This window comes from Silurus meridionalis, chromosome 26 (assembly GCF_014805685.1).
Source record: "Silurus meridionalis isolate SWU-2019-XX chromosome 26, ASM1480568v1, whole genome shotgun sequence".
NCBI lineage: Eukaryota > Metazoa > Chordata > Actinopteri > Siluriformes > Siluridae > Silurus > Silurus meridionalis.
Window position 1 is genome coordinate 6,208,575 of NC_060909.1, and position 25,789 is coordinate 6,234,363.

At 39.1% G+C, this 25,789-nt stretch overlaps 1 protein-coding gene across 3 annotated transcripts in view; it reads left to right on the forward strand.

The window, feature by feature from the left end:
* The window catches only part of uacab (uveal autoantigen with coiled-coil domains and ankyrin repeats b), a 54,390-nt gene extending 29,691 nt beyond the window's left edge, over positions 1 to 24,699 (forward strand). For 2 of the 3 annotated variants that reach the window (XM_046840417.1, XM_046840419.1), the window contains exons 2-19: positions 498 to 628; positions 4,295 to 4,383; positions 4,673 to 4,737; positions 7,670 to 7,727; positions 8,017 to 8,087; positions 9,618 to 9,724; positions 11,010 to 11,188; positions 12,407 to 12,444; positions 14,322 to 14,375; positions 14,468 to 14,575; positions 15,943 to 15,975; positions 16,103 to 16,189; positions 16,308 to 16,338; positions 16,458 to 16,507; positions 17,448 to 20,135; positions 20,312 to 20,464; positions 21,947 to 22,012; positions 22,773 to 24,699. In XM_046840417.1, coding sequence (XP_046696373.1) covers positions 498 to 628; positions 4,295 to 4,383; positions 4,673 to 4,737; positions 7,670 to 7,727; positions 8,017 to 8,087; positions 9,618 to 9,724; positions 11,010 to 11,188; positions 12,407 to 12,444; positions 14,322 to 14,375; positions 14,468 to 14,575; positions 15,943 to 15,975; positions 16,103 to 16,189; positions 16,308 to 16,338; positions 16,458 to 16,507; positions 17,448 to 20,135; positions 20,312 to 20,464; positions 21,947 to 22,012; positions 22,773 to 22,844 — 4,080 coding nt within the window. In that variant the 3' untranslated portion in view covers positions 22,845 to 24,699. The remainder of the gene's footprint in view (positions 1 to 497; positions 629 to 4,294; positions 4,384 to 4,672; positions 4,738 to 7,669; positions 7,728 to 8,016; positions 8,088 to 9,617; positions 9,725 to 11,009; positions 11,189 to 12,406; positions 12,445 to 14,321; positions 14,376 to 14,467; positions 14,576 to 15,942; positions 15,976 to 16,102; positions 16,190 to 16,307; positions 16,339 to 16,457; positions 16,508 to 17,447; positions 20,136 to 20,311; positions 20,465 to 21,946; positions 22,013 to 22,772) is intronic. The other variant, XM_046840420.1, reaches the window with a different exon arrangement.
* The last annotated feature ends 1,090 nt before the right edge of the window (positions 24,700 to 25,789 follow it).

A 25,789-nucleotide genomic window follows, 5' to 3' on the forward strand; every position in this document is an offset into this window, starting at 1 on the left:
GTGTGTGTGTGTGTGTGTGTGTGTGTGTGTGTGTGTGTGTGTGTGCGCACGCACATGCTTGTGCGTTTGTGTGTGATTTTTGGACTGACCTGCTAAATGAGAGTGACTTATGACTTTCTCCATAGCAGCTAAGAATCCCGGAATGTTCCTGGAGAATGCAGTGTTGATTCGAAGCGATATTTAAAGCCTCTGGATTTTTTTGTCTTGTTTTTACTTGTCAAGTTGCATTCTTACACACATTTTGCAATAATAATTTTTTTTTATTTCCTAACAAGTTCGAAGTACAAATGCTTTCCATGGAAAAAAACAGTGCTATTCAAGAACTGGTCTAGCTCCATTCCGCAAAGTGCCAAATTTCCTTTTCTTACTTGACAGCGAATCACTTTCGCTCACCTAAAAGTTTGAGCCATGCTGACAGTCTCTAATGCACGGAAGATGCTGTATTTAAAAGTATTACGCTCTACTAAATGCACTGTCCTCTTTGTTCTGTTTTGCAGAACACAGACTGGAATAAGTATGATGACAGGCTGATGAAGGCTGTGGAAAAAGGAGAAGTGGAGAAGGTGTCCGCTGTGCTCAGTAAGAAAGGCATCATCCCCACTAAACTAGATGTGGAGGGCCGCTCTGCGTAAGTGCACCCACCCACACACACACACACACACACACACAGAGGATAATCCATTTCAACAAAATCATGCAGCGAGTTTTAATCGGTTTAGGTGTCAGAGGTTAATAATGACTCCAGGGACGATCCGAATGTCCGGCCATGTTTCCTTCTCATTGCATTATTCTAATAAACTATATTGTTTCTGGTTCTTCTTTTAATTATAAATGCAAAGCTCTGGATTTCTCTTTCATTAAAAAAAGCAAAGTGGATAAACTCTGATCCTTCTAAAAAGTTATATTTAAAGGGCCAAATCCAAACTGAGTGCTGCGTGTTTATGCAGCAGCATATGGGAGTAATTATAATCTATTCAAAATGACTGGTATTTACAGAATCCTCGCTGGCCCATGTTTGTGTCTAATCTGGGCTGAGGCTTGCTGTAACCAACCAGTAGACACAGACATGTCTAGAATCGTCACTGTGGAACAGATCCACTCAACCAAAAAAGTTGTAAACGGCATAGAATTGAAGCACATCCCATCACTGCTGTACAAGTACTAGACGCATAAGGAAAATACTTTCATTTAGACAGAGTCAGGAGCTGGTTGCTTTTTATTACGATTAAATGCCCTTTAATACCACTTTGAATCCCTGTGGCATTGAAATAAGTCTAGAGTGTGCCAATGTTTAGCTCATTTTTAATGCCTGCTTTGTTTTGCTTTGCAATCGGGACCATAAGATGTTTTCGACCCTGGGGTATTTCGATCCATGTGTGAGATTCTTCCTGTGCGCCGGCATAGAGAAGAGGCCCGGAGTTGTAATAAATCTCTGGAATTTCTCAGGCCTAAATCAAGTGCGTCCAGCACGGCCAAGTCGCCAGGGTGGCGAGGCAGCGTAACAGAGCTGGAGGTAACAAACACTGACTGATATATGAAGCAGGCTCGTCAGCAGCAACCTGCCCTATGGTGGAGCACGGAGACCTTCCAGAGACGTGGGAGGTCAAGTGCTGCAAGAGCGCATGAAGGGTCACATGCTTTTGGGCCTTTAATATGTAAAGGATTCCACTGCTCATATATAGAATGGCCACACACTGATTTCATGTTCGTGTTGTTTCAGCTTGGCGTTATGCGTGTGATGGACACGGTGGCTGTGGAGACCACAGGGAGGGTGCGCTGTAGTCCAGCTGCAGTTGTGGGTCACTATTTTAGATCGAATTATATGTGCAGTGTTTATCTTTAATAAAAATGTGTTTTGCCTGGCCCACAGGAATACACGTAGTAAAAAGACTGTGGGTGGGGGGAGGTTAGGTTGGGTTTGAGGTGCACATCTGTGGAGAGAGTGATTAGCATTGCTAATTCAAGATTACCCAAATGCAAACAAAAACAGGAACTTTTCACTGTTCTTTTTTTTTTTAATACACACACACACACACACACACACACACACACACACACACACTTTGCATGTCCCAAGTTTCCCTGCAGTCAGAACTAAAAACCTGACACATTTTTCGAATATAATAGTTATTTCAGATGGAATTCTTGAAATTATACTTTTGAGAATAATGTTGCTAGGTAACTGAGAAATTCAGGCTCAGAGAAGCTCATATCTTTAGAGGGCAAACTGGTTTAATACAGACAGCATACAAAGAACAAAGTGACAGCTAATTGATGGAGAACATTAAAATCATTTTCCGAGGTTTTTGAATTAAGAGACTAAAAGACTAAGCTAACACTCATAGTTTTATTTATTGACTGTTAAAAGGCTTCTCCTGTGTTGAGAAACATCACAGTGACTCATCTCGTGAAGCCAGAAATTTTAATTTGTTTAAAGCAACAATTTTTGTGTAGACTCCATGAATACGACCCCTTTTAATATAGCTTTAGTCGTGTGTAAAAATATATAGATTTTCTCGTTTTTTCAGGGTTTTATTCTCTGTGTGAAAGATAATGTTAATGACCTAGTGATATAGGCAGTAATGTCCATGTTCACACGGTCATGTTCCTACTTTTCAGGGGGTCTCTAAAGTTCCATCATGTACACTCGTGTACACACTCACACACACACACATCATTTCAGTGTCTCTAAAAATGTCACGCATCCAGCAGAGGCACGGAAGGAGCTGGAGCCAAGCTAGAATGACATGTCTGGGTTCTGAACAGCCCTCTCGTCTCTTTGCCTGTCAACAACGTGGCAGCTCTAACAGTGAATTAATGCTCGAGTCCAGCAGGTCAGAGTTCTTTTCCGGTCTCTCTGGTCATGCTTTGCCACAATGAATGGTTGCTTTTACTTGTCTTTTTGAGATTTGTTCCTGAAAGCTTGTAGTGTTGGGCTATACATTTCTTTAAAAAAAAAAAGACAGCAAAAGCCGGTGTTGATCTGGACATTTGAAAAGAAACATGCTGATCTTTTTGTCAGGACTCTGAGCAGCTGTCAACTTTTTTGTCATTCAAATCATTGTCTTTTGCCCCCAATGGTTTCCACAGCAGCATATCCAAGGCCTAATGACTTTCCTGAGCATTGCAGAATATACTCAATGACCTCATTACATCAGCTGACCACCTGACTGCCTCCTGACTCGTAGCGATATCCAAAAAAAATCATTCCTCTCCATTATGTGACGATAATAGCACCTGAATAACATGATGTAACTGTAAGCCAGGGAGCAGACAGCATGTCACTCGGGTTTCATGTTACACCGGGGGTGCGATCTGCGCACTTAACTAGGGCTTGTGCATCCAGACCTTCAGGTCAAGGCTGCGGCATGCCCAGAGTTCTTCCCAACACCGCTTTTAATAACAGTTCCTAAAGTCACATGGCAGATTGTGTGACTTCCCACACTTCTGAACACTCGAACACACACATGCCCTGTGTTCCACTTGAGCCTGCTCACTGCTCCATGGCTGGTGTTGACTCCTAAGTATGAATAATATGCTACAACAATGAGCTGCGGTGGACATAATTGGATTGCTTGGATTGTTTCTGATCCTTCCCATTGCTGTAAATAATGCCCCCTGCATTTATGACAGGACAGTTAGAATTCAGGGTCTAAATCTAGCATAGCTTTAAAGCTTGGGTGAGCAATATTAAATAAGAATGGAGTGTAATAACTGCCTAGGTTCTCCTGACATTCCAGCAATAAAATAACACTCCCTATAAATGGACATTTGAAAGAGCTAATACTTTTATTCCCATCCATGACCTCTATGATATACCAGCCAGGCTGAACGTTTCACTTGCCTGTTAAACATGTCCCATCAATTCCTTAATCTCCCGCTCTTGTACTCGTAGACAGATATCCAGATATTCAAATCTATAGGCATGTATTATGTGGGTTCGGGGAAAATGCTGAAAATGCTTTTTTCTGGATAGAGTTAATGCATATTGTATGTAGTCCATGATAAGAGGTTTAGGGTTGAGGATTTAGTTTCCCATCATCCTCTGGGAATGCTGATGCGGCAGGTTACAGCAGGCATCAATTTTCAGCACCACATTGGCCATTTTATCACTCTTTCATTCCGGCTTCTCCTGTCTCCCCATGACACGTGCTTTTTTCTTCAATTTCCTGCAATTGGATATTACTGTATTAAAAATTCTGTCCTTTTTTTTTTCTTGCTTTATCTATGTTTAAATTCTTTCTCTCTCTCTCTCTCTCTCTCTCTCTCTCTCTCTCTCTCTCTCTTTCTGCAGTTTTCATCTCGCTGCCACCAGAGGATATTTGGACTGCCTTAGCGTCATTCTCGGCCATGGTGTTGATGTGACAGCCAATGATGCCACAGGTATTCATTTTTCACTCCTTATGAGACACTATTATACATTTGCGCTTCACCCTGGTAAATATTAAATATTACCAGTCAAACGGATTGCAAGGAAATGTGCTCTGGAAAATCATGCCAATACACCAAATATGCAAAAAACTAAAATGTGGAGATGCTTGAAAGTCCCAGGTGGCACTCAGCCCCTTTTTGCTGATCAGCTTTTTTTTTTTTTCTAAGATATGCAATTATGACTGAGACGATTCAGCCATTCAGACATAACATGCAACAATTACTGTTTTTATCCTTACAGGAAAAAATGCCTTGCACTTAGCAGCAAGAAATGGACACTCTTTGTGTGTGCAGAAGCTTTTGCAGGTAATGTGCTCATGATCGCCTCTTTATCTGTGCACCAGTTTTCTATGTAGTGCATAATAACAGCGTGAACACTTCATCCACTTCATGGGTAAATTTGGTCGAGTTTTTATATATTGTAAAATAACAGAACCGTAAACGACGATCTAATGTACATAAAGAATGTCTTTTGTCCCTCATGTGTGCAGAGGGAATGGAATTGTTTTTCTTATGATGGATTTTCTGAACGTTCTATTCTCGGGCCTGTCATGTCACAATCGCACGTTACTTTCACATCTTGACATCTGATAATTACCCGGCAGAGGCTCGGAGAACTGATGTGAAGAATTATTGGTCCAATTGATGGTTCAGAAAGGCAAGGAGTCAAAAAAATTGGCTTTTTTATTTCAGTTTGTCTCTACGCAATGCGTATTTCTCTCAAATAAAAAAAACTTAAAAACAGCGATTGGGCCATGATTTAAAAAAGTAGCAGCTATTCAATGTTGACGTTGTATGTCTATGTTGATAGAAAACCTTAAAGATTTTTATGCTTATACACAAATGAAACTCCAAGAGTACAACAGTGTTTACAATTATTACTCAGTAAATTTGTTTCCTGAGTAATAATGGTAATAATTGGAGACACCCCCCCACCCCCACCCCCCTACCAACTATTGACGTCAGTGTAACCTGTTCTGCTCAGCTACCTAATGAGTGTGCTAAAAGCCCTGAAGAACTCTCTGATGTTTGGGGTGTTGACAGGGGAGATCGCTAGTTTAACCTCCCATCTGTATTTCTGTGCCGTCATCATAGAGGCCAGTGTAACCCAACCCTGTGCTTTCGCCCCCTTAAGCGAGCAGATCGAGGTGCAGTTAACAGCTCAATCATGTGACCACACTGCCCTTTTGGGAGGCTGTTGCTGGAGAGAGAAGGCGCGAGGAAGGAAATGATTAAGATAGCATTATAGTGAGTCAGGATGTCCAAACAAGCTGAAAATTGTCCAGATTAAAGAAAGAAGCAACGTGAGAATAAGCAAGATTTAGCAAGGGGGGGGCGCAGTGATAGTGCCATAGCAACACCTTTTCTGTACTTGAACTGCAGATGAATGTTAAATGCAGCCAAAGTATTAATCATTTAATCAAGCAAAGTTATATAGCTTCAGTGGAGATACATACAGATCTAAGTTGGACATGTAAATTGTGTTCTCAAAAATCATGACTATACTTGTATTTCCAAAGTAAGGCTGTGATGATGATTTAAAAAAAAAAATCTATATTATTATTTTTCTAAATCTCAAATTAGCTTTTGGCTAATTCCCACCTTCCAGTTAGATCTCCCCTATTGAATAACAGCTACTAATTTGGGAGCGTGAAAGGCTTTCAGTTGCTTCGTTTGAGACTCATGCTCATGTTGCGTCACTGGGACAGTGTACCACCCCGGGAGGAAAGCACTATTCACCTGATTTCCTCTTGCATGAGCTCACCAATGCCATGATTCTGATGATCTCCTGAGGATAAGTCAAACCTCTCGCATCATTCGCAAGCCATGGGATGCATTTGTAACGAAATTTTTGATTTTTCAAACGATCTTTAATAAACATCATAAATTAGCCTTGCGATATCTTATTTATACACTCGGTCACATGCAACAGTTTAATCACAGCACATGTTGTAATCTATTTGACTCATAATTCCTTGATATGACTTACCAGTAAACTAAGATATACAATTTGCCAAACCCTGAACATGTACCTACCAGTGTATCCCAACTCTGTGGAATTAGTTTACATCTGTCAACCCTGTAAACAGCCAGTCTTACTGATTTGGTTACACGTAAATACATTTAACAGCAAAAGCAAAAACACCACAGCAAAGGTGCAGATGCAACAGCCAAATCAGAAACACATTTCTTATTGATATCACATGCTCAGTGCTGAGTGGTTGCATCATTTCGGGAGACCACAGAAGACTGAGTGCTGGAGATTGTTTACAGTAAGAGGAAATACGAGCTGAAATTAATCTACTGACTTTTTGTTGCCTGTTTTAGATATGGTGTCAGCTTTGCAGGACATTGAATTGAGTGTGTAAATGCTGAAAACTCACAATAGGAAAGCCAATTTGTGCAAATGAAAGAATTTCTCCAACACAAATAACATTAAAGGTTTCGCATCTGTGATAACTATATAAAGTGGTAAAGTGTGACAATTTTAAGTTCTTTAACCTGTGATGAACACTGTGTCTAATGAGCAAGTAATGATCTTAAATAAAGTTTGACCGATAGTGGATTTTACCGATACTGAAAGCTAGGGTGGATTGTACTTGCTGATGATTAATCATAATAATTTATAATAATAATTATAAATGTATACTGGATTAAAAAAAAAAACTCTCCTTGTAAAATAGTACTAAACTTTATTACAAAATAAAAAAAATACATTACTGAATCATAAAAATTTGCTAAATGAAATAAACATTTGAATAAACGAGCATCTGAAGTGTCTGCGATCTCTGTGCTTGTCACGCAAAACAAGCAGCGTGCCTTCAGTGATTCGCCTCTAGAGGCCGCTAATGTACTGTATAATGGCAGAGGACCTACTTAGCCGCTCCAGCACAAACGCAGCCCGAAAAAACTATGGGTATTGATTTCTACACATAGTTCCAGCATTCAACAATCGGCGCTGATTAATTGGCAAAACCGATGAATCTGTCAACCTTTAAATTAAAAGTTTGTATAACGATCAAGCGGTTTTGTTTGTTATATTTTCATATTTGCGTTTTCTTAGTTTGAGATTTTCATCGATCACAAAAAAATTCCCAAGAATATTACACATATGAAGCATGTGTAGCTGTTTCACCTGAACTAGAAAATAAAATGATGGACAAAAAAATTGGAGACATTCTGGTCAGTGGAAGTGCAGTACAGTGCTTTGTAAAATCGATGTGTTTGTGTGTTGCAGCATAACTGCCCTGTTGGAAATGTGGACCTGCAGGGAAAAACAGCCCTTCACGATGCTGGTGAATAACTTTTTATGTTTTTTTTTTTCCCTCTAACAGACCTTTTGTCTTGTTGACCTTTTCCTCTCTCTCCCACACTGCTGTGATGAACATTGTGACTCCCAGCAGCTCAAAAGCTTGTAGTATATCCGAACAAGTTAAATCTACAGGTCATACTTTATCACCGTGTAATGAATAAATGTCAGCAAGATGGTACAGGGTCCAAACTGGGCTGTTGGAATGACTGTTCCATTTTTTTTAATTTGTTTTGTGATTCGTGACTCATGTCTCTGTTATTTCCTGTCTGCAGTCATGGCTGGCTGCTCCTCCAGTGTTAAACTCCTGTGTGACAGTGGGGCTTCGGTCAATGCTAGTGATTTCGTAAGTATCCAATCACAACATGAACAGTCTAAAAATCTATGAAGTTACTGAGAGTATGAAGAAGTTTGGGAATGGATTTGGACCATAATATAAACAGTCTGACACCGGCTAAGGACCACAGGGTGCATGAACAGTTCTGCAATTAATCTCTTATCACTGCACACCTCAACAGTGATGCAACTGTAATGAATGGACATTCGGTGGCACCCAGAGGAGGGTGGTTCCCTTCTCAAGATTTCTTCATGTAGTCTCAGGGAGTTTTTTTCTTGCCACAGCTCTTTAGGAATAAACATGAAATGATGAGGAGCAAATCTTCTGTGTGAAGCTGCTTTAAGAAAATTTGTTAAAAGCACTTTACAAATAAAAATACATTTTATATAAGTACACATTCAAGTCTACCTATTCTTGTTGTTGTTGTTGTTGTTGTTGTTGTTTTTTTTTTTTATATCATTGTATTTTGGATGGATGGATGGGTAGATTGAGAGATGGATGGACGGATGGATAGACAGATGGATGGATGGATGGATGGATTGAGAGAGAGATTGATAGATAGATAGATGGATTGATTAAAGAATGAATGAATGGAGAAATGAATCTCATATAATATACTTTTTATATGTATTTTCTCATCAATTGATTTATAGAAAAAGCAGAAAAGGCTGAATTACACCAAGCTGCTCTAAGAAAACTGATGATCCGATTATAGCACATGAACAAGTTTATATAAAATATTGCACTTCATTAAATCAAAATTAAAAACGCCATTGATGTTTTCAAATGCCTTTCGCAAGAAGAAGAAAAATAGACGCTTAATAAATCTAATACTTGTATATACATTATAACTCATTTAAAGATGTGGTGATTTGAAATCTGTCTGTAAAGAGGGATCAATTCTTTTGAGGTCTGGTGTCATTTCATGTAACAGAAGTCCCCATTTACTCTGTTGAGAAAGAAGGGATCACCGAGTTCAAAATCTAGAACAAATTTGTGCAGACATTTTTTTTATATCCTTTATTTAAAAAGGAAAACATTGTTTGCCTTGTTTGCTGTGAAGGATGCTGTAATATGTAATAAAAAAAAAATCATTGTGGATAAGCTTTCATGATTGAATTTGGAAAAAAAATTACCCAGCTTTACAGTATTACCAGTTCTGGGTATGTGGGCGCATGGGAAATGTACATAATGATATTTGAGTGTCTGTGATGTGGTATCATTGCATTGTTACTTATGAAAGGCTTTTCTGTACTGCAGGTGTAGTATTACAGCTGTGGCTTTGTGAAGAATGTGCTTAGTAACTGCTTATTCATTTCATGAACAGTGCATTAATTTCTGGCATGATAAATCATTAAAATCTGTTATGAATTGAATAATAATGTGAAAAGCTGAGATTTTGCGGAAACTGTATTCCCTTTTCATGATGGGGTTTTTTTTTTCCCCAGAGGCTCAGCCTGTTATTCCTTAGTTATAAGTTATTCCTGAGTCTGTAATGTGCTGTCAATGAATGACGTTCTGCACTATTTCTGTTTGTAGGATGGAAGAACTCCATTAGTGCTGGCCACTCAGATGTGTCATCCCCGTATCTGTCAGCTCCTGCTGGAGCGCGGAGCTGACATCCGAGTGCGCGACAAGCAGAACAAGTAAAGAAATCTTACCAGCATGTCATGAGTTCTTACATTTATTTTCAAAGTATAACATCTGGATTGTAAAATTACCCCAGTGCACTTCAGCTCTCCCAGGATGCCAAGCTTTTCCTGAGGAGTGTTCTCAGAAATTAGTTTTTCAACTGCTTTAAATAAGCACTTATTATTAAAATATTGATTGAAAAATCACTTTATTGATTGCAGAGGAAAACTTGCAAAATAATCGTTGACCCTCAGATATTGCTCTAAAATTAAATTGTTCTGTAGGTTTTGGGTGTGTCCAATCAAAGCCAACACAAAGTGATGCATTTTGGTGAAATTAATGTAGACATTATCATTTGAACACATGTGCAACTTTTTCCCAGCTGAGAGAAAGATGCATTTGATGCATTGTTATAGATGATAACTCACATCTTATGCATTACTTATTAATACAAGATTAATCAGTGAACTGTTTGTAACTAAACCTATACAGCAAAGTTATCAGTGATACAAAAGCATGCCCCTGATATGTTAGTATATAATGTCATTTCAGTCATTTTTATTTACAATTTTTGCTTGTGTTATATTTTATAAAAATTGTGATTACCGTAATTTCCGGACTGTTAAGCGCACCCAAATATGAGCCGCACTCACTGAATTTGACAAAGATTTTTATTTTGAACATCAGTCATTGTTGACTGTCTTCCTCCTTCCTTTCACAATAATTTATCTCAGTTGTTTTTCTTTTGGCATCATCGTGTGTTTAAAAATCACCATCGGTGAAGCTTTTCTCCCGATGCCGTGCAGCTCAGAACACAGGTTAATTCGTGTTTTTACCGTGACGAATGATTCGCATTTCCTGTAGACAGTCAGAGTGAGCGGCAGGTCAAACGTCAGTGGAACCTCATCCATATTTATGATGTGGTGCGGTCCGATTCAGTTGGAGCGCATCTGATTTAATATAAAGAGTTTCATTGGTTCACCTGAACCCGTTCTGCAATTTCATTGGTCTAATTATATGGGGCTCAGTTTTTTGGCTTGAAGTTTGTGAAACTGGGAAAAACCCAGGAAAAATCCATAAATTAGCCGCTTCATTGTTTAAGCCGCGGGGTTCAAAGCGTGGGAAAAAAGTAGCAGCTTATAGTCCGGAAAATACGGTACTCATTATCTGGTAAACTTCAATTTTTTACCCTGAAGCTCGAACAGAAATGACAAACATCTTTCTCACTGCAAAAATGGCAGCACTATTGCAGAATATTGCTAGCACTGAAGTGTTCATGCAAATTTAACGTGCTTCCAGAACCGCCTTGATCCTGGGATGTGAATTTGCCTGTAAGGAAGCTGTAGAGGTTTTGCTGAGGAGTGGAGCTGATGTCACTGTTGTGGACAGCTTGGGCCATAACAGTTATTACTATGCCCAACTCAGCAAAAATCCAGAACTCATCAGCCTCATCAGGAGCTATTTGGATAAAGTGAAAGGTAAAATCACCCCATTGAGCAGCAACTGTTTTGTGATTTTTTTTTTTTTCCAGTCGTTTTGAGCTGCTGTTTCTAGGATTTTCATCTGCATGCCTACTTTTATAAGTATACAATGATTAAAAGTCAAGAAATGATGTCTTCAGACTGCAGTGTTTTCTTCCTGTCGTGTGCTAATAGGACACCTGCAGATATAGTTTTTACTGCAACGCCAAAATGTACGCTTTTGGCTGCAGCATTTGTGAATGGTGACTCTTTGTAAGAGCGGTACAGAAGACTAAAAACTATACTTTAGCATTTTCAGTTCGAAAAACAGCAGTAGTATTTGGTCTATTTTTATATCTGGTTGCCAGGTGTATTGTCTTGTCCTTGCCTAATAGGATGCCTAATTTGTCTTTCTTGGCAGCACTGTGGACATCATTCAGTTTTATGGTTAACCAGATTTATGGTTTTCTTAAAAAATGAGAGAAACCTGCCCTCGTTGCTATAAAGACAAATTTAGATGGCAAAGATTCTTAAAAATTAAGAATTTTATTATTGATTTAATCAGTGTAGAGTTATAGGAATGATCAATTGACGTATCTTAACAGTTTTAATGAAGGCTGGAGTAAGAAAAATGTTTATGACTTTCAAAAAGTGTACTGCAGAAAGAAGCTGGGGGGGGGGTTGAGGTGTGAGAATGTGGTGTAATGTAGTGTTTAATGTTAGTGGAACAGCAGAGACACTTCTGGGGGAAAATCGAGCTGTGCAACAGTGTCAGCCAGTCATTCACAGCATGGAGCAGCTATGGTATAGTGTGTGAGTGGGTGTGTGTGTGTGTTGTTCGTTGTATTGCTTGTTATATAAGTCAGTGTCCTTTTCTTTCTTTCTTTCTTTCTTTCTTTCTTTCTTTCTTTCTTTCTTTCTTTCTTTCTTTCTTTCTTTCCTTCTTTCCTTCCTTCCTTCCTTCCTATCCATCCATCCACCCATCCAACCTTCCTTCCTTCCTTCCTTCCTTCCTTCCTTCCTTCCTTCCTTCCTTCCTTCCTTCCTTCCTTTCCATCCATCCAACCTTCCTTCCTTCCAACCTTCCTTATCTGATTAAACATGGTCCTCATTGTGACTGCAGATAATCCCACATTACAGATGTGAACTCTGTTGTCTGATGAATGCAGTTTGTCATTTTGTACACAGTGAGTGGTCACATGAATATTTCAACCCTTCTCTAATCTGTATTCACAGCAAAAGAAGCTAGCAGGGTGGAACTGAAGAAGCGACAGGTACTGCAATATAGTCACACTTCAGGATATTCTGTGTGTGTATGTGTAATTTCAATCACAGGCAGGTGGTAGTTCACTGGGTAAGCATCAGAGGGTTGTAGGTTGTTTCAAGCCTCAGTATTGCAAAGCTGCCACTTTTGGACACTTGAAAACCTCTGTACGACCCTGACCACTGTACTGTAACTCAGTTTCACTGTGTCACCAATCTTCTTATAGCCAAGGCATCTTTATCAACAATTCTAATCCTCATCCAGTGGCTAGTATGAGGGATTTGTACTCAAAGCATCAAATTTCAACTGCTCAAATACAAGATGCACAAATTTATTTGGTCCTGTGAAGCAGACAAAAACATGAACATGATGAAAAGGACGTGTGGCTTTGCACGGTTACACACGGTAAACTCACAGCTGTTATCACTTAGGGTGTACTTACTTTTGTTGCCAGCTATTTAGACAATAATGGCTGTATGTTGATTTAAGGACAGTTTCAATTCTATAGTATTGTCCCTTGAGATCATAAACGATTATACTACATTGCAAAAATGTGAGGGGTGAACACATGACTGCTCTGTGTAGTTACAAAATTACTTAAAAAGCACGATCAGCAAAAAAAAAAAACTGTCTTTAACTCTGCTATCGTTAAAAAATTACGATAATCTGCAAGTAAAAAAAAAAGAGCACTAAATCCACCTAATTAACTTATTGATTATTTAGATGTTTTGTGCTCTGAGCTGATTACTGTAGATTTAAAAGACGTGTATTGTGAGAAATTTGGATCCTTTTTTCTATTATACTCTAAAGCTTCAATTCTGTGTTTATTTCCGATAATTCGCTTTAGCAATTCTCTGCCAGAACTACTCATTTAATGTCTATAAAGGGCATAGCAGTTGAGTTCACTATGTAAGAAGAAGGGGATGAAAATGAGTGAGTTTAGATGTAAATAGCATGTGTAAACAGTGGTTTATTTTTGTCATGTTTGTTGACCATTAGGTTTATTATATAAAAATAAATTCAATATAAAAAAGAATATATTGTTAAAAATTGCAGTTCTGTTGCTTTTCTTTATTAAAAAAACATAAAATAAAAATCTGCAAGAATAAACAAGTATATAAACGTATATTATGTACAGAACATTGTCAAGAGCTTTCCTATCACTTTCCTCAAACTGACTCCAGAGCACAAACAACAAAAAATTTACTCGGGCCTGCTAATTTTTGGTTTTGAAGAAACTCCTTTTTCCAGAAGAGATGATTGTATTTTGCACTTATATGGACAATTGTGCCTTAGCGAATATACATTGAATGTACACTCCATATCGGAAGTTATTAAAAGTGAGCAAAATGCAGGGAATTAAGTTGTTTACTCAAAATTTTTACAAAAAAAACATGGCTGACACTTGATATAGTGCAATATAATGGAGATAATGGAGGTTTTAAACACAGTTTGTGTTCTTCATTCACAGCTGTATGTGGTGGTCTGTTTTCCAAATAGTTTTACAGATTGTTGTTATACAGACAGTTGTTATCTAATATGTAATGTTGTAAGTTTTATTTTAAGGTTTTGGTTATGCTGTAAAGCTTGGATTAGATCTAAAGCCTGGAGTGATGGAGTTGTGCAATAAAACACCCTTAGCTGATGATGCAATAAGCACTGTTGACATGGGGGTCGTTTTACAGCTATGTATTACCGCCACCTGCTGGCGGAGGAATGAATCGCATTGTTTTAGGGTCATAATACTCACTGTTGGTTATAAAATCATTTAGCAGCTAGAACAACAGTGGTTATATTTTTTAAACTCAACAGCTGGATGTCTGATCAGTGTTAGTAGTAATTTCCACACAGCTCAGCCGAGACTTTTATTCTCCTCTGTGTCTGTAGCCGTCTGTGAATGTTGCTCTTGAGGCATCATCTAACAGGGAACAGATTATTCATGTAAGTGGAACTGATTGTGTTTATGACTCTAGAAATCAAGCTTTTGGGTGGCAGAGTTCCATCGGAAATATTTATCCAAATTGTGTTTTCAGGATCTTGAGAAGCAGAATGAGAGCCAACAGGAGACTCTTAGAAAGTATCATCATGACCAGAGGACTCTAATAGACAAAGTCAGTATGCTGCAGCAGCAGCTTCATCAGGTATGTGCACACACACACATGCACACATTCTGACCCCATGCACTGCCAATACAAATGACACCTGAAAACCTTTTCAACTAAAAGTTTTTTTATTCAACTTTAGACTTGTGAATCCATGCACAAGAACAAAAGGCTATGATGTTTTTATCCAATAAAAATTGCAAGATAGAATGCATTGATGGGAATTCTGGCTCTTTTAAGAGTCATAGACAGATGTGGAGGAGTGAATCTGGAAATTTTCCAAAATAAAACATCGTTCAGAAACATCGTTCAGTCCTCGGCCCAGGGGTTGGGGACCACTGATTTAGAGGATTGTTTGGACAGTAAAAGAAAGAAATCATCGATTGATTAAAATTAAAGAATGAATAAAAGTAACGTGAAACATCATTGACACTGACCAGGATAAAGCACTTGGAGAATATAAACGAATTCATGCTAATGGAAAGCTCCGCTGCTGAAAATAAGTTTTCTGGAAGCTTTTGAATTAAATTACACTACAAAATAATACTGTTTAATAGTAATATGTTTCGGGCCATTGTCTTGCTGTATGGTGAAGTTGATACCAATGAGCCGCAGTCCAAGCAGAATTGCATGGTGTTGAAATATGGATCGGTTGCCATGTTGGTTCAGTTTTCCTTTTACTCGGAATAAGTGTTAAACATTCCCTGCTCCAAAACAACCCCAAACCATTAAGCTTCCACCTTCATATTTAACTGTGGGGGTGAGACAGTCTGATAACATCTTCTACTGTCAAGTCAAGAAGTTTTAATTGTAATTTCAACCACATATATCTGACGCAGTACACAGTGAAATGAGACAACGTTTCTTCAGAACCCTGGTGCTTGAGTCTACTTGTAAAAATATATACACACAATGTTGTGCAAAACAGCAACAGCAGCAATCAAATAGATGCAAAAACAGCATGTAAACAGCTATAATCAAATATGGGTGGTGCTATAGATATAAATGTGTATGAATTGAAATGAGTATTGAGTGTGTGTGAGTTCAAGATTGTAATAATTAAGTAACGCACATTGGAGTGTGTGTGTGTGTGTGTGTGTGTGTGTGTGTGTGTGTGTTAGATTGGTGCAGTTTGGTGTTTCTTGTGTTCGAGACAAAATTTGGAATCATTTGGTTATAGAACAATCTTGTAGTCATCCAATTATGGTGTCTTTTTGCCTTTTACCCAGTTTGTTGCATATAAAGTGAATTAACATGCACGTCTCTCAAAAAACGCAAAAGTTTTTGACAGGCACTGTAGTACAGTCTTGCTTATCATTTCTTTTATTTTCACAAAGTGATCTGTAATCTAATGTGTGCTGCTGTAATCACCGCCCACGGTTCACTTTATCTTGTTCCCATTACAGGAGAAGTCGATGGTGGACGATATTCACAAAGAGGTAATTTGCATTTGGTCAGTGGTTCTCCACGGCCCTTTTCCCAACTTGATTCCAAAAATCTTCTTAACAAGCATGAAAGATGATTGAGTGACTCCCTTTCACTTCTTTATCCTGTTGCTGTAATCAGAGGGAGCATCTGAAGCGCATGCTGTCTGCCAGAGAGAAAGACACTACAGCTTCTGACACTGTGAAGGTTCAGCTCCGGAGCCATCTGGTGAGTGTCTAGGCTGGGCAAATAATATTAAGACACCATGCAGCCCCATGGGGCCGGTGTTCTAACCACAGTAACAAGATGCCCTTAATGAATACATTTACATGATTTTATTTTGCAGGGAGAGTACTCGGGCCAATCTGTGATTAAAGGTGAGTTAGCAAGGCCTGGGCCTCCTGCTAAGTTTGAGAAAGATCCAGGATACATGGGTATGAATTAATTTGACTATGTAAATTAGACTTAATGTGGATTTTTTTTTTTTTCTATGCAGGAAAAGAAACTGTTCTTGTCAGACAAGCTCAAAGTCTGGATTCACCTGAGGTAAAATATGCGTTTTCGAATGATTTATTGTTACTAGGGCTGCAGCTATCGATTATTTTAGTAATCTAGTATTCTGCTGATTATTCTATCGATTAATTGGATAAGAAGTGCTTTTTCTTTTTTTTCTTTTTTTAAAAGGGCAATACTTAATATACAAGAGAAAATGAGACGGGTCATTTGTTTCCTTTTTAGTAAAATTAAAATTTTTATTGCTGAAATACATGTTTCATGTATGTATATATGTACACACACACACACACACACACACACACACACACACACACACGTATGTATATATATACAGCGGATCATCCGTATTCATGATCCGCATGTTTGATTTGGCACATGTTTTTACGCTGGATGCCCTTCCTAATGCAACCCTCCCCATTTATCCGGGCTTGGGACCGGGACACTAAGAGTGGCTGGGGCCCTGGCCGGGGATCGAACCCGGGCCGCAGCGGTGAGAGGGCGCCGCATCCTAACCACTAGACCACCAGGGAACCTAATTAATATTGAAAAATAAACAAATTTAATTGGTGTTATACAGTAGTGAGATTTTGTGATTGAAACTCAGTACCTCTGCACCGCCACTGCGCTTAACCAGGTGTACTGTCCAAGGTGTTTAGTGGAAAGTGATTCATCATTCTCATTTTCTTCTGTCACCTATTTCAGCTATGGTGGAAATGTGATTTATAGCCTTAAAGGCAAGACACTGCATGTAAAGGTGAAGTTGGCTGTGTTTTTGGTGGAATTGCATCAATGTTTTTTTTTTTTTCCACTGTAGTAATACAAATGTCCACACCTAACAATGTGTTGTGTCCAAAATATCACACAGATAAAAACAACCCCAGGACAAAAACAGGAATATCTATTAAGATTGTTTATGTAGTACACATCCTGCAGAGTTTTAATTTTGATATCTGCACTTTTTGATTTGCAGGTTTTGCAGCCTTCTGTTCCATCTCGTTCTCTATCTCGGCCCTTGGAACTCTCTCACCCAGTGATCTCAACACCTAATGAGGGGGAGGCATTACGTCAGGAGCTACGGTCCACCCGTAAGCAGCAGGAGGCTACACAGGAAGAAGTAGGACGCCTCCAGGCAGCACTCACGCAAAAGACCAAGGAGTGTGAAGAACTGGTTCAGAGTCGTGACTCTGCCAAGCGCGATGCAGATCAACAGATTCAGGAGCTGGAGGGGGCATTGGGAGACGTCCAAAAGAGGATGCTGGACTCTGAATCAAAGGTCAAGCAGCTACAGGCGCACGTGATCACAGTGAAGGAGCATATTGGCAACCAAATGATGGATGATCTCAAAGCTCAGCTCAATGAGGTCAAGGTTAAATATGAAGGAGCATCGGCAGAGGTCGGCCGGGTCAGGAATCATCTGAAGCAGAGCGAGAAGGCTCTGGAGGAGTATAAAAAGAGTGAGGGTGTTTTGGCTGAGGAGGTCGACAAGCTGACAGCTGAGCTGAATGCAGCGAGAGAAGAGGGTGATGAGATCGCCAAGACTCGTTTAGTAATGGAGGGTCGTATTAAAGAAATGGAGAAACGTCTGTCCTCCATGGTGCCTGGAGAGAAGTTTGACAACATGAAAAACCTTTTGACTAATGCCGTGGATGAAAAGGAGAGGCAGCTGGTAGAACTGCGGGAGGATTACGACCGTGTTTTGGAGGAGGTCGCTGATCTTCACAGGGAGATGGACCACCGTGACTCGATCCCCTTTCAGGAGCATGAGAGGCTCAAGGTGGCTCTGGAGGAACAGAATGATGTTCTAAAGAAAAAACTGGCAGATGTCACTTCAAAATGTCAGTCTCTGATCTGTGAGGTTGAGGAAGGTGAAGACGAGCGGGAGCTGCTTCGAGAAGAGTTGCATGAGCTAACAAAGAACCTCCAGACACAGTTTGTTCCCCTTGAGATTCACAAGGAATTTCAAAAGTCCCTAAATCTTGCTATTGAAGAGCTTAAGGACCAGCTTGATGAGACAACCAAGAGGAGAAATCATGCTGAGGAGCAGTTGAAGAAGCTTCAGGAGGAGAAGGCCTCTCTGGCTGAAAATATGAACAGCCTGAAGAGCACTTACATACCCAGCGAAAGGTACGAAAGTGAGATGGCTGCACTTTCAGCCCATAAAGCAGGGATGGAAAAGGATCTAGAGAATCTCCAGCGGAAGTACAAAGATAAAGAGAAGGAGCTTGAGGTTGTGGCAGCCGAGTACGTTGTTTTGAAAAAGAGTTTGGAGTCAGAGTTTGTTAAAAGAGAATTGTATGAGAAAGTGCAAAAAGAGTCGCATGAAGCTTTGGAGAAATCCAAGGCTGAAATTCACAAATTGGAGGAAGATAGAAAAGTGAAGGAAGATGAGGTTAAGAAGGTGAAAGAGGGAAGTGCTATGTTAAAAGATAATCTGCAAGTGAAATTAGAAAAGGACTATATCAGCATTGTTGACCACGAGGCAATAAAAAGGCAGCTAAACAATGCTTTAGCTGAAGCAGAAAAAAGAGCTAAAGATGCTGTCTCCAAATATGAGTCTGTTCAAGAAGGTACTTTAAAACTTCACAGAGAGATTGAAGACCAGAAGAAGGAGCTAGACACTATTCATGAAGCCATCCAATGTAAATTTGTGCCAGTTAGTGTACTGGAGGCAAAGGAAAAGGCATTTAATACCACTGTGAAGGATCTACACGAGGAGCTAGCAGAAATGGAGAAGAAATACAAAAGTGCAAAGACTGATGTGGAACATGAGCGACAAAGCAAAGAGACTGTGAAAGTAGAGATGGAGTCTGTGCAAAAGAAACTGGAGGCTGTCTCCGTCTCCAGTGAAAAATACAGAGAAATAGAAGATAGCTATAAAGGCCAGATTGAGAACTTGAGTCTGAAGTTAGTGGAACTGGAACAGCAGTACATGGAGGTAACTGTTCAGAGAGCTGAACTAGAGGAACAGAACTCACTCTGCAATACCGAAATAAAGAACCTCCAGCAGCGTCTAGATAATGAGTATGTTCATCTGGAGAAGTTTGAGGCCATGCGGAACTCTCTGACCTGTAGTTTACAGGAGGCCCAGGCCGAGTGCAAGCGCCTCAGTGAGGTCTGCAATTTGAAGGTCCAGCATGTCCATGATCTGGAGAAAGAGCTGCAGAGCCACAGATCTGATTCTGACCTACTGGCTCAACACAGCCAGGACAGAGAGGCCCTGGAACATGAAGTGGCCAAGCTTCGTTTGGCTTTGAGGGAAGAAGAGGAGACCAGTGCCCAGAGGGCTGAGGATGTAGCCACCTTGCAGACAGAGCTACTCAGAGCAACACATGCCTTGGAGGATCTTCGCAGCCATGAAGGTCAGTTGACCGAGCTCAAAGCTGAGAAGCAGAGGCTGGAGGAGGAGGTAGGTGAGCTCAGTGATCGACTCTTAAGTCTAGAAGAGCAATGCGAGGAGTTGTACCAAGAAGCATCACAGGCCAAAGAAAGTGAGAATAGAGCAAGGATGGAGACGACGGCCCTGCAGACCAAGAGTGCTTCCATTGAAAAAGAGATCCAAGATCTAAAAGAAAGATATGATGACTCACTGAACACCATTGGAAACCTCCAGAAAAGGATTCAGACTTCCTCAGAACAGACCGAGGCTAAAGACAAAAGGGTAAGGATTATGGTGTTCTTTCCTAATTTCTGTATTAACATTTGTTTTAATGCATGTCTGGATTCTTGCAGCTCCTTATCTGGTGTATGTAGGCGAATGTTTTTGCGACGTACATCCTCTTGAACCCTTTGTTTGTCAGTTAATATGTTTTAAATAAGAGAATCCTTGTGTTTCAGATCACAGAGCTGTTGGCAGATGTGGAGAGGTTGAAGCAGGCTCTCAATGGCCTGTCCCAGCTGGCTTACACTGGCAACACTCCCAACAAGAGACATGCTCAACACATTGACACACTCCAGGCGCAGGTCAAGAGCCTCCAGCAGCAGCTGGCTGTGAGTAGCACTTTCCGCTAAACACTTCCAGGGCATCTACAAACATGGGGCACATAACAGTAGGGCTCGATAATTAAACATGATTGAGTTTGGCATAAAACAATAGTGTCTGGTTACAATGGAAATAAATATGCCAGTCAATAGTGATTAGACCAAATCGGCCCGACCAAAAAACAACTGCAGAACACTGCAATTCAATGTTTAACGTGATGCACCTTTTATTTTTGCCTGTTCTAGGTCTACATTAACAGTACCTAATCTGTGTTGTCAGATTGGCTTGTGTGTAATGACTGCTGTGTTGTGTAGGAAATGGTGTTTTAAGTCCTGTACAGTGCAGCAGGATATATTATGGATGTGCATCTCCATAACTATGGCCGACGCGATTCGCATCTCGGTCTCGATATCCAGCGATACCGTAAAGATGCATATAAAGCAGCTACCGATGCGATGCGATAAGATTCACCCCCGTTACAATGCAGTGCGATGCGATTCAAAAATAATGCAATTCGATATGGTACAGACAGTTCACTTTTATTTCTTTAGTTCAGACAGACAGCAAATCATAACCAAAAGATTAATTAAAACCAGGCGTTTTTTTTCCTGTTCTCTCTCCAGGAAGATGCAGCTCTACCTCTGCCATGTTAATCTCCTTAGTGTTGTGATACTATATATAGCGGCAGTGGTGCTGAGAAACAGTTTAACGAGGAGAAATCAGTCTACATATAAAATATTGGTTACATATATTTTACATATATACACAAATTAATAGTCAGTTTCTAAATAATATAGTTGTACTACTAATAATCATATTATAAATAAATCGTTTTTACTGCAAATATGTTAAAAACAATGCCTCGCGATAAACATTACTACTTCAATCCGATGCACATTTTTATTTAAATCGATGAGTCACTTTTACACTGTCAAAGAGTGAACATGCCTCCTTTTAGCCTGCCTGCATGGTCATCTGGCAAAAATAAAATGTTAATGAAATTCTCATATTCATGACCAAATCCATTTTTTTTATTATGTGCTTGGATGAGTTACTGTGGTGAATCTGGGCCAAAGAGGGACTGCTGAGAGTCTCAGGAGAAATTGGATTACATGAATAAGAAAAGCCTCATTGAAGCCGTTTCCCAACTTTATTACATTTGGTTTTGTACTTTATTGAGTTTGATCCATTTGATCCACACAACATTCTTTTTCATAAAAGTTGATGCTCTGTGGATGGATTGAACTGTGGTTTTGAATCACTGTGACTAGTGAATCTGAGTGAGCAATGAAGAGAGACAATACCACTCTGAACTTCGAAGAAATGAGGATAATGGAGTTACAATAACACAATCTCTGACTCACTCCCTCACAAACGCACACTCCCCGGGAAAACCGCAACCACTATTTACACACACATTATCACAAGACATGTGTGTTCCTCGTTACTCACAATCACCCTGCTGATCTGCTCTTCGTTTGCTTTCACAGGATGCTGAGAGACAACACAGAGAGGTGGTTTCAATTTATCGAACTCATCTTCTCAGTGCTGCACAGGTACGTCTTGATTGTGCACATACACACCTGTGTGTTCTAGCAAATTAAAATGTCTGAGCTTTATCTTTCCACGTAGTTGTCTCAGGTTATTTGTGAGGTGGCATTTTCTTTTTCATTTTATATTTATATATAATTTCTATATATGTGTGTGTGTGTGTGTGTGTGTGTGTTTAGGAGAGGGAATGAGCATAAGAGGATGTGTAAGATAGAAGGAAAGATGTGAGAGGGAGAAATAGGTGTGTGTGTGTGTGTGTGTGTGTGAGAGAGAGAGAGAGAGAGAGAGAGACAGAGACAGAGAGAAAGAGAGCGCGAGTTTCAATTGCTTTTGTTTGAAACTGGAAAATTTGAATAAAATCTTAAAATGACACTTTTATTAAAGTAGTTTTTATAGTATCTCCAAACTATCGAAACATTTGACCATGCAGAAAGTTTATCCAGGCTGCCACAAAAATCTCATGTATCCTCCCTATTCAAAAGCTAAATGATGAGAAAACTGGCAATAATAATTTTAATGCACATTAATATTTCCGGGAAGCCTGGGCTTTCAGCAAATATCATGGTGAATAGAGTTGGTATAACAAATATGTAGGTAAAAACATTCAGATGTATGTGATTAAAATGTTTTTATGTACATATATAGTGTGTGTGTGTGTGTGTGTGTGTGTGTGTGTGTGTGTGTGTGTGTGTGTGTGTGTGTGTGTACGTACACAAAGGCTAAACCACACCTCAAGCTTAAAACGTCAAAACGTGTGTTTTACAGGGTCACATGGATGAAGACGTTCAGGCAGCATTGCTGCAGATTATCCGCATGAGGCAGCAGTTTGTGTGTTGAACCCGGCCCAGAGACACTCTCTGACTCAAATCCACTCAATCCACTGAAGGTGTGCAGTTAGAAAACAGGATTAGTCAAAAAGAATCGGAGGATATTAGATATTTCTAAAAAAACAGATTAGGATACGCATCGTAGGCCTCAGAAGTAGCTTTTGCAGTGTTTTTTTTGTTTTAAGAACTATAGTACTTTACTTCTGCATAATATTATGATGAATCTGAGATTTTATTCAACTTTAGGGTTCTGACTCACGAGGGTGGTGCAATTTTCGAAACTTTTGTCTTTTTACTTGGAAAGGTTCATTAAGTGTACCATTTAATTAAACCTAAAAGCTAATTAACGGCGCAACATCCAGCTTTTCTATTATAAGTAATTTTAAAGGTCTTATCCATTCACTTTAATATGTAGAAGGTACTACCAGTACAAAAGCTGTGGGGAAGAAGCCTTTACTACCTTTTTCCCTGAAAGTTTAACTTCATGATGGCTTTAAATATAGCGTTTAAGAAATGTCTAGCAGGAATAATCAAGTTTGGTGTTATAGGTTTGCATTGGAGGTACATTGGAAAGACCTATGCAAAAAAACATGCACATTTTCCAGTGTCCCCTTATCTGCAATGCATTGTGGGATTTCCTATTCTATACTGGTAACCCAGTGGTTAAGGCTTTTGGGTATTGAGCAGAAGGTCAGTGGTTCAAGTCTAGCTATTGCCAAGCTGCCACTCTTGGGGCCCCTGAGCAAGGCCCTTAAGCCTCAGTGTTTGAGCTGTATCTTGGCTATGCTCTGACCTCAGCTCCTAAAATCACTGGGAATATGCGAAGAAATAGTTTGACTGTTCTATAATGTATATGTGACAAGTTATAAAGCGCCTTTCTATCTCTCTTTTTTCCTTTTTCAATTTATAAAACTCAATAATACATACAGAAAGAGCTAAAATTTTCATATAAAACACTTCAAGGAGCAGGTCTCCTATCTTTTTTGTTTGGTTTTTTTTTTTTTTTTTGGTCAGGGACAAAATTTAAGATCCAAATGATTTGACACATGCTCAAAAGCAGGCTCAATTTCGATTAGCCCTGATCACGGGTAAATCACTAATGATGTGGTAGCCAGCTGTGCTTTTACGGATTCGAGTCAGTGAATGTTCAAGGCTCTGGGTGAAACAAGACACAGCCTAGATAACTGCCCCTGTTGCTTGGAAGATGCTGCCCTCTTGTGGTGTGACTTGGCAGGCCAAGTTTTCTACATGACTAGCTCTTTGTTATTCGTTTCACTGTATAGCTGCAGATGTGATGCATTTGTGGTGATTATTATTTTTCTTGATGCTTCCGAAATCTGATATTTTTTTATCAGAGCTTTGTACTACTTTTGATTAATAGTCACCATGTTTATGGTAATACTATTCAGCAGGACTGGACTAGAATAACACTATACCTATTCAAGGTATTTTTTTCATATTATGTCGCTTTTTCTCTCTTCTTCTGAAATAATACAGTGGATTTAGAAGCCACTAGCTGACCTTAGAAGCCACTAGCTGACCAGACTTTAGCACTGACATAAACAAAATATAACAACGGCACACGCTAACTGCGCTTTAATGTGTTAATTGTCTGTGCTGTTAATTTATTGCATAAAAGGGCTACTGATTTTTACTAACTTATATATGAACTGATGTGTTTAGTTCTGTGTAGACAATGGCAAATCTTACAATATGAGCCTAATCATTTAAATTCTGCTATTTTATTTTTCAGTTTGCTTTCATTTTAATCCCAACAATTATATATCTTTTTCCTTTTTTTTTTCTTTTTGTTTTGTTTTAAACACCTAGTAAACTTCTACATCAATAAAAGTGCCTGCATTAGACTAAAATGTCTCAGCCTGGTAATTCAGTGTGTTGCACAACAGGAGAAGCCTAGAAAAGAAGCTCAAGGACATGTTTTTTTGTGTTCTGATCCGTCAGACCCCCTGCCTTTACATAAACTTTATTAGCTCAATTTATTTTCTAAATATAACCTGAGAAGCTGATGAGTAGTAATTGAGGATGAGTGTATGAATATTCTATCCCCTGAACATAACAAAAGGTTAAAATGCATTCAAATCTGCTGGAACCGTCCAATTTTTCAGTAAAAATGAAATGAATAAAAAAATGAATTATGTGAAGAATTAATAAATAATAATGTGAAGTCTTTTTACATAAACTGAGTTGATTAAACGAAGAGTCTTGTGACCGAATTGATAATAGTAACATTATAGCCATAACAAATCATAGTACTTTGGACACTTAAGTACATTTGAAGGCAAATACTTTTGTACATCTACTCAAGTGAAAGTTTAAACAGAGCTCTTTTACTGGAGTCATATTTTCTACTTTAACGTTTGTCCACCACTGGTGTATGGTCTCCTTTGCACCCGGTTCAGACCTGCATCTTTTTAACAATATGGTCAAGTCAAGTCAAGTTTATTTGTATAGCGCTTTTTACAACAGACATTGTCCCAAAGCAGCTTTACAGAAATCAACAGTCAAGGTGAATGGTGTGTATTTATCCCTGATGAGCAGCCATGGTGACTGTGGCAAGGAAAAACTCCCTTGGATGTAATGAGGAAGAAACCTTGAGAGTAACCAGACTCAAAAGGGGAACCCATCCTCATTTGGGTGACATCAAGAGTTTAATCATAAATCTTTTAACAATCCAGAACACTGGAGAGTGAGACTAACATGAGTACAGGAGTATAAGATTATAAGTAAATGTTCTTTCAACAGTCTTTGGTATAAAAGTAGGAGCTCAAATCAAATCAAATCAAATTTTATTTGTCACATACACATACATACAGGGTACGACATGCAGTGAAATGCTTTTAACGACGGTCCGGCATGAGGGAATAAAAAAAAGGGTAAAAAAAGGGGGATAAAAATATAAATATAATAACAAAATTTAAAGAAAAATATAGTAAG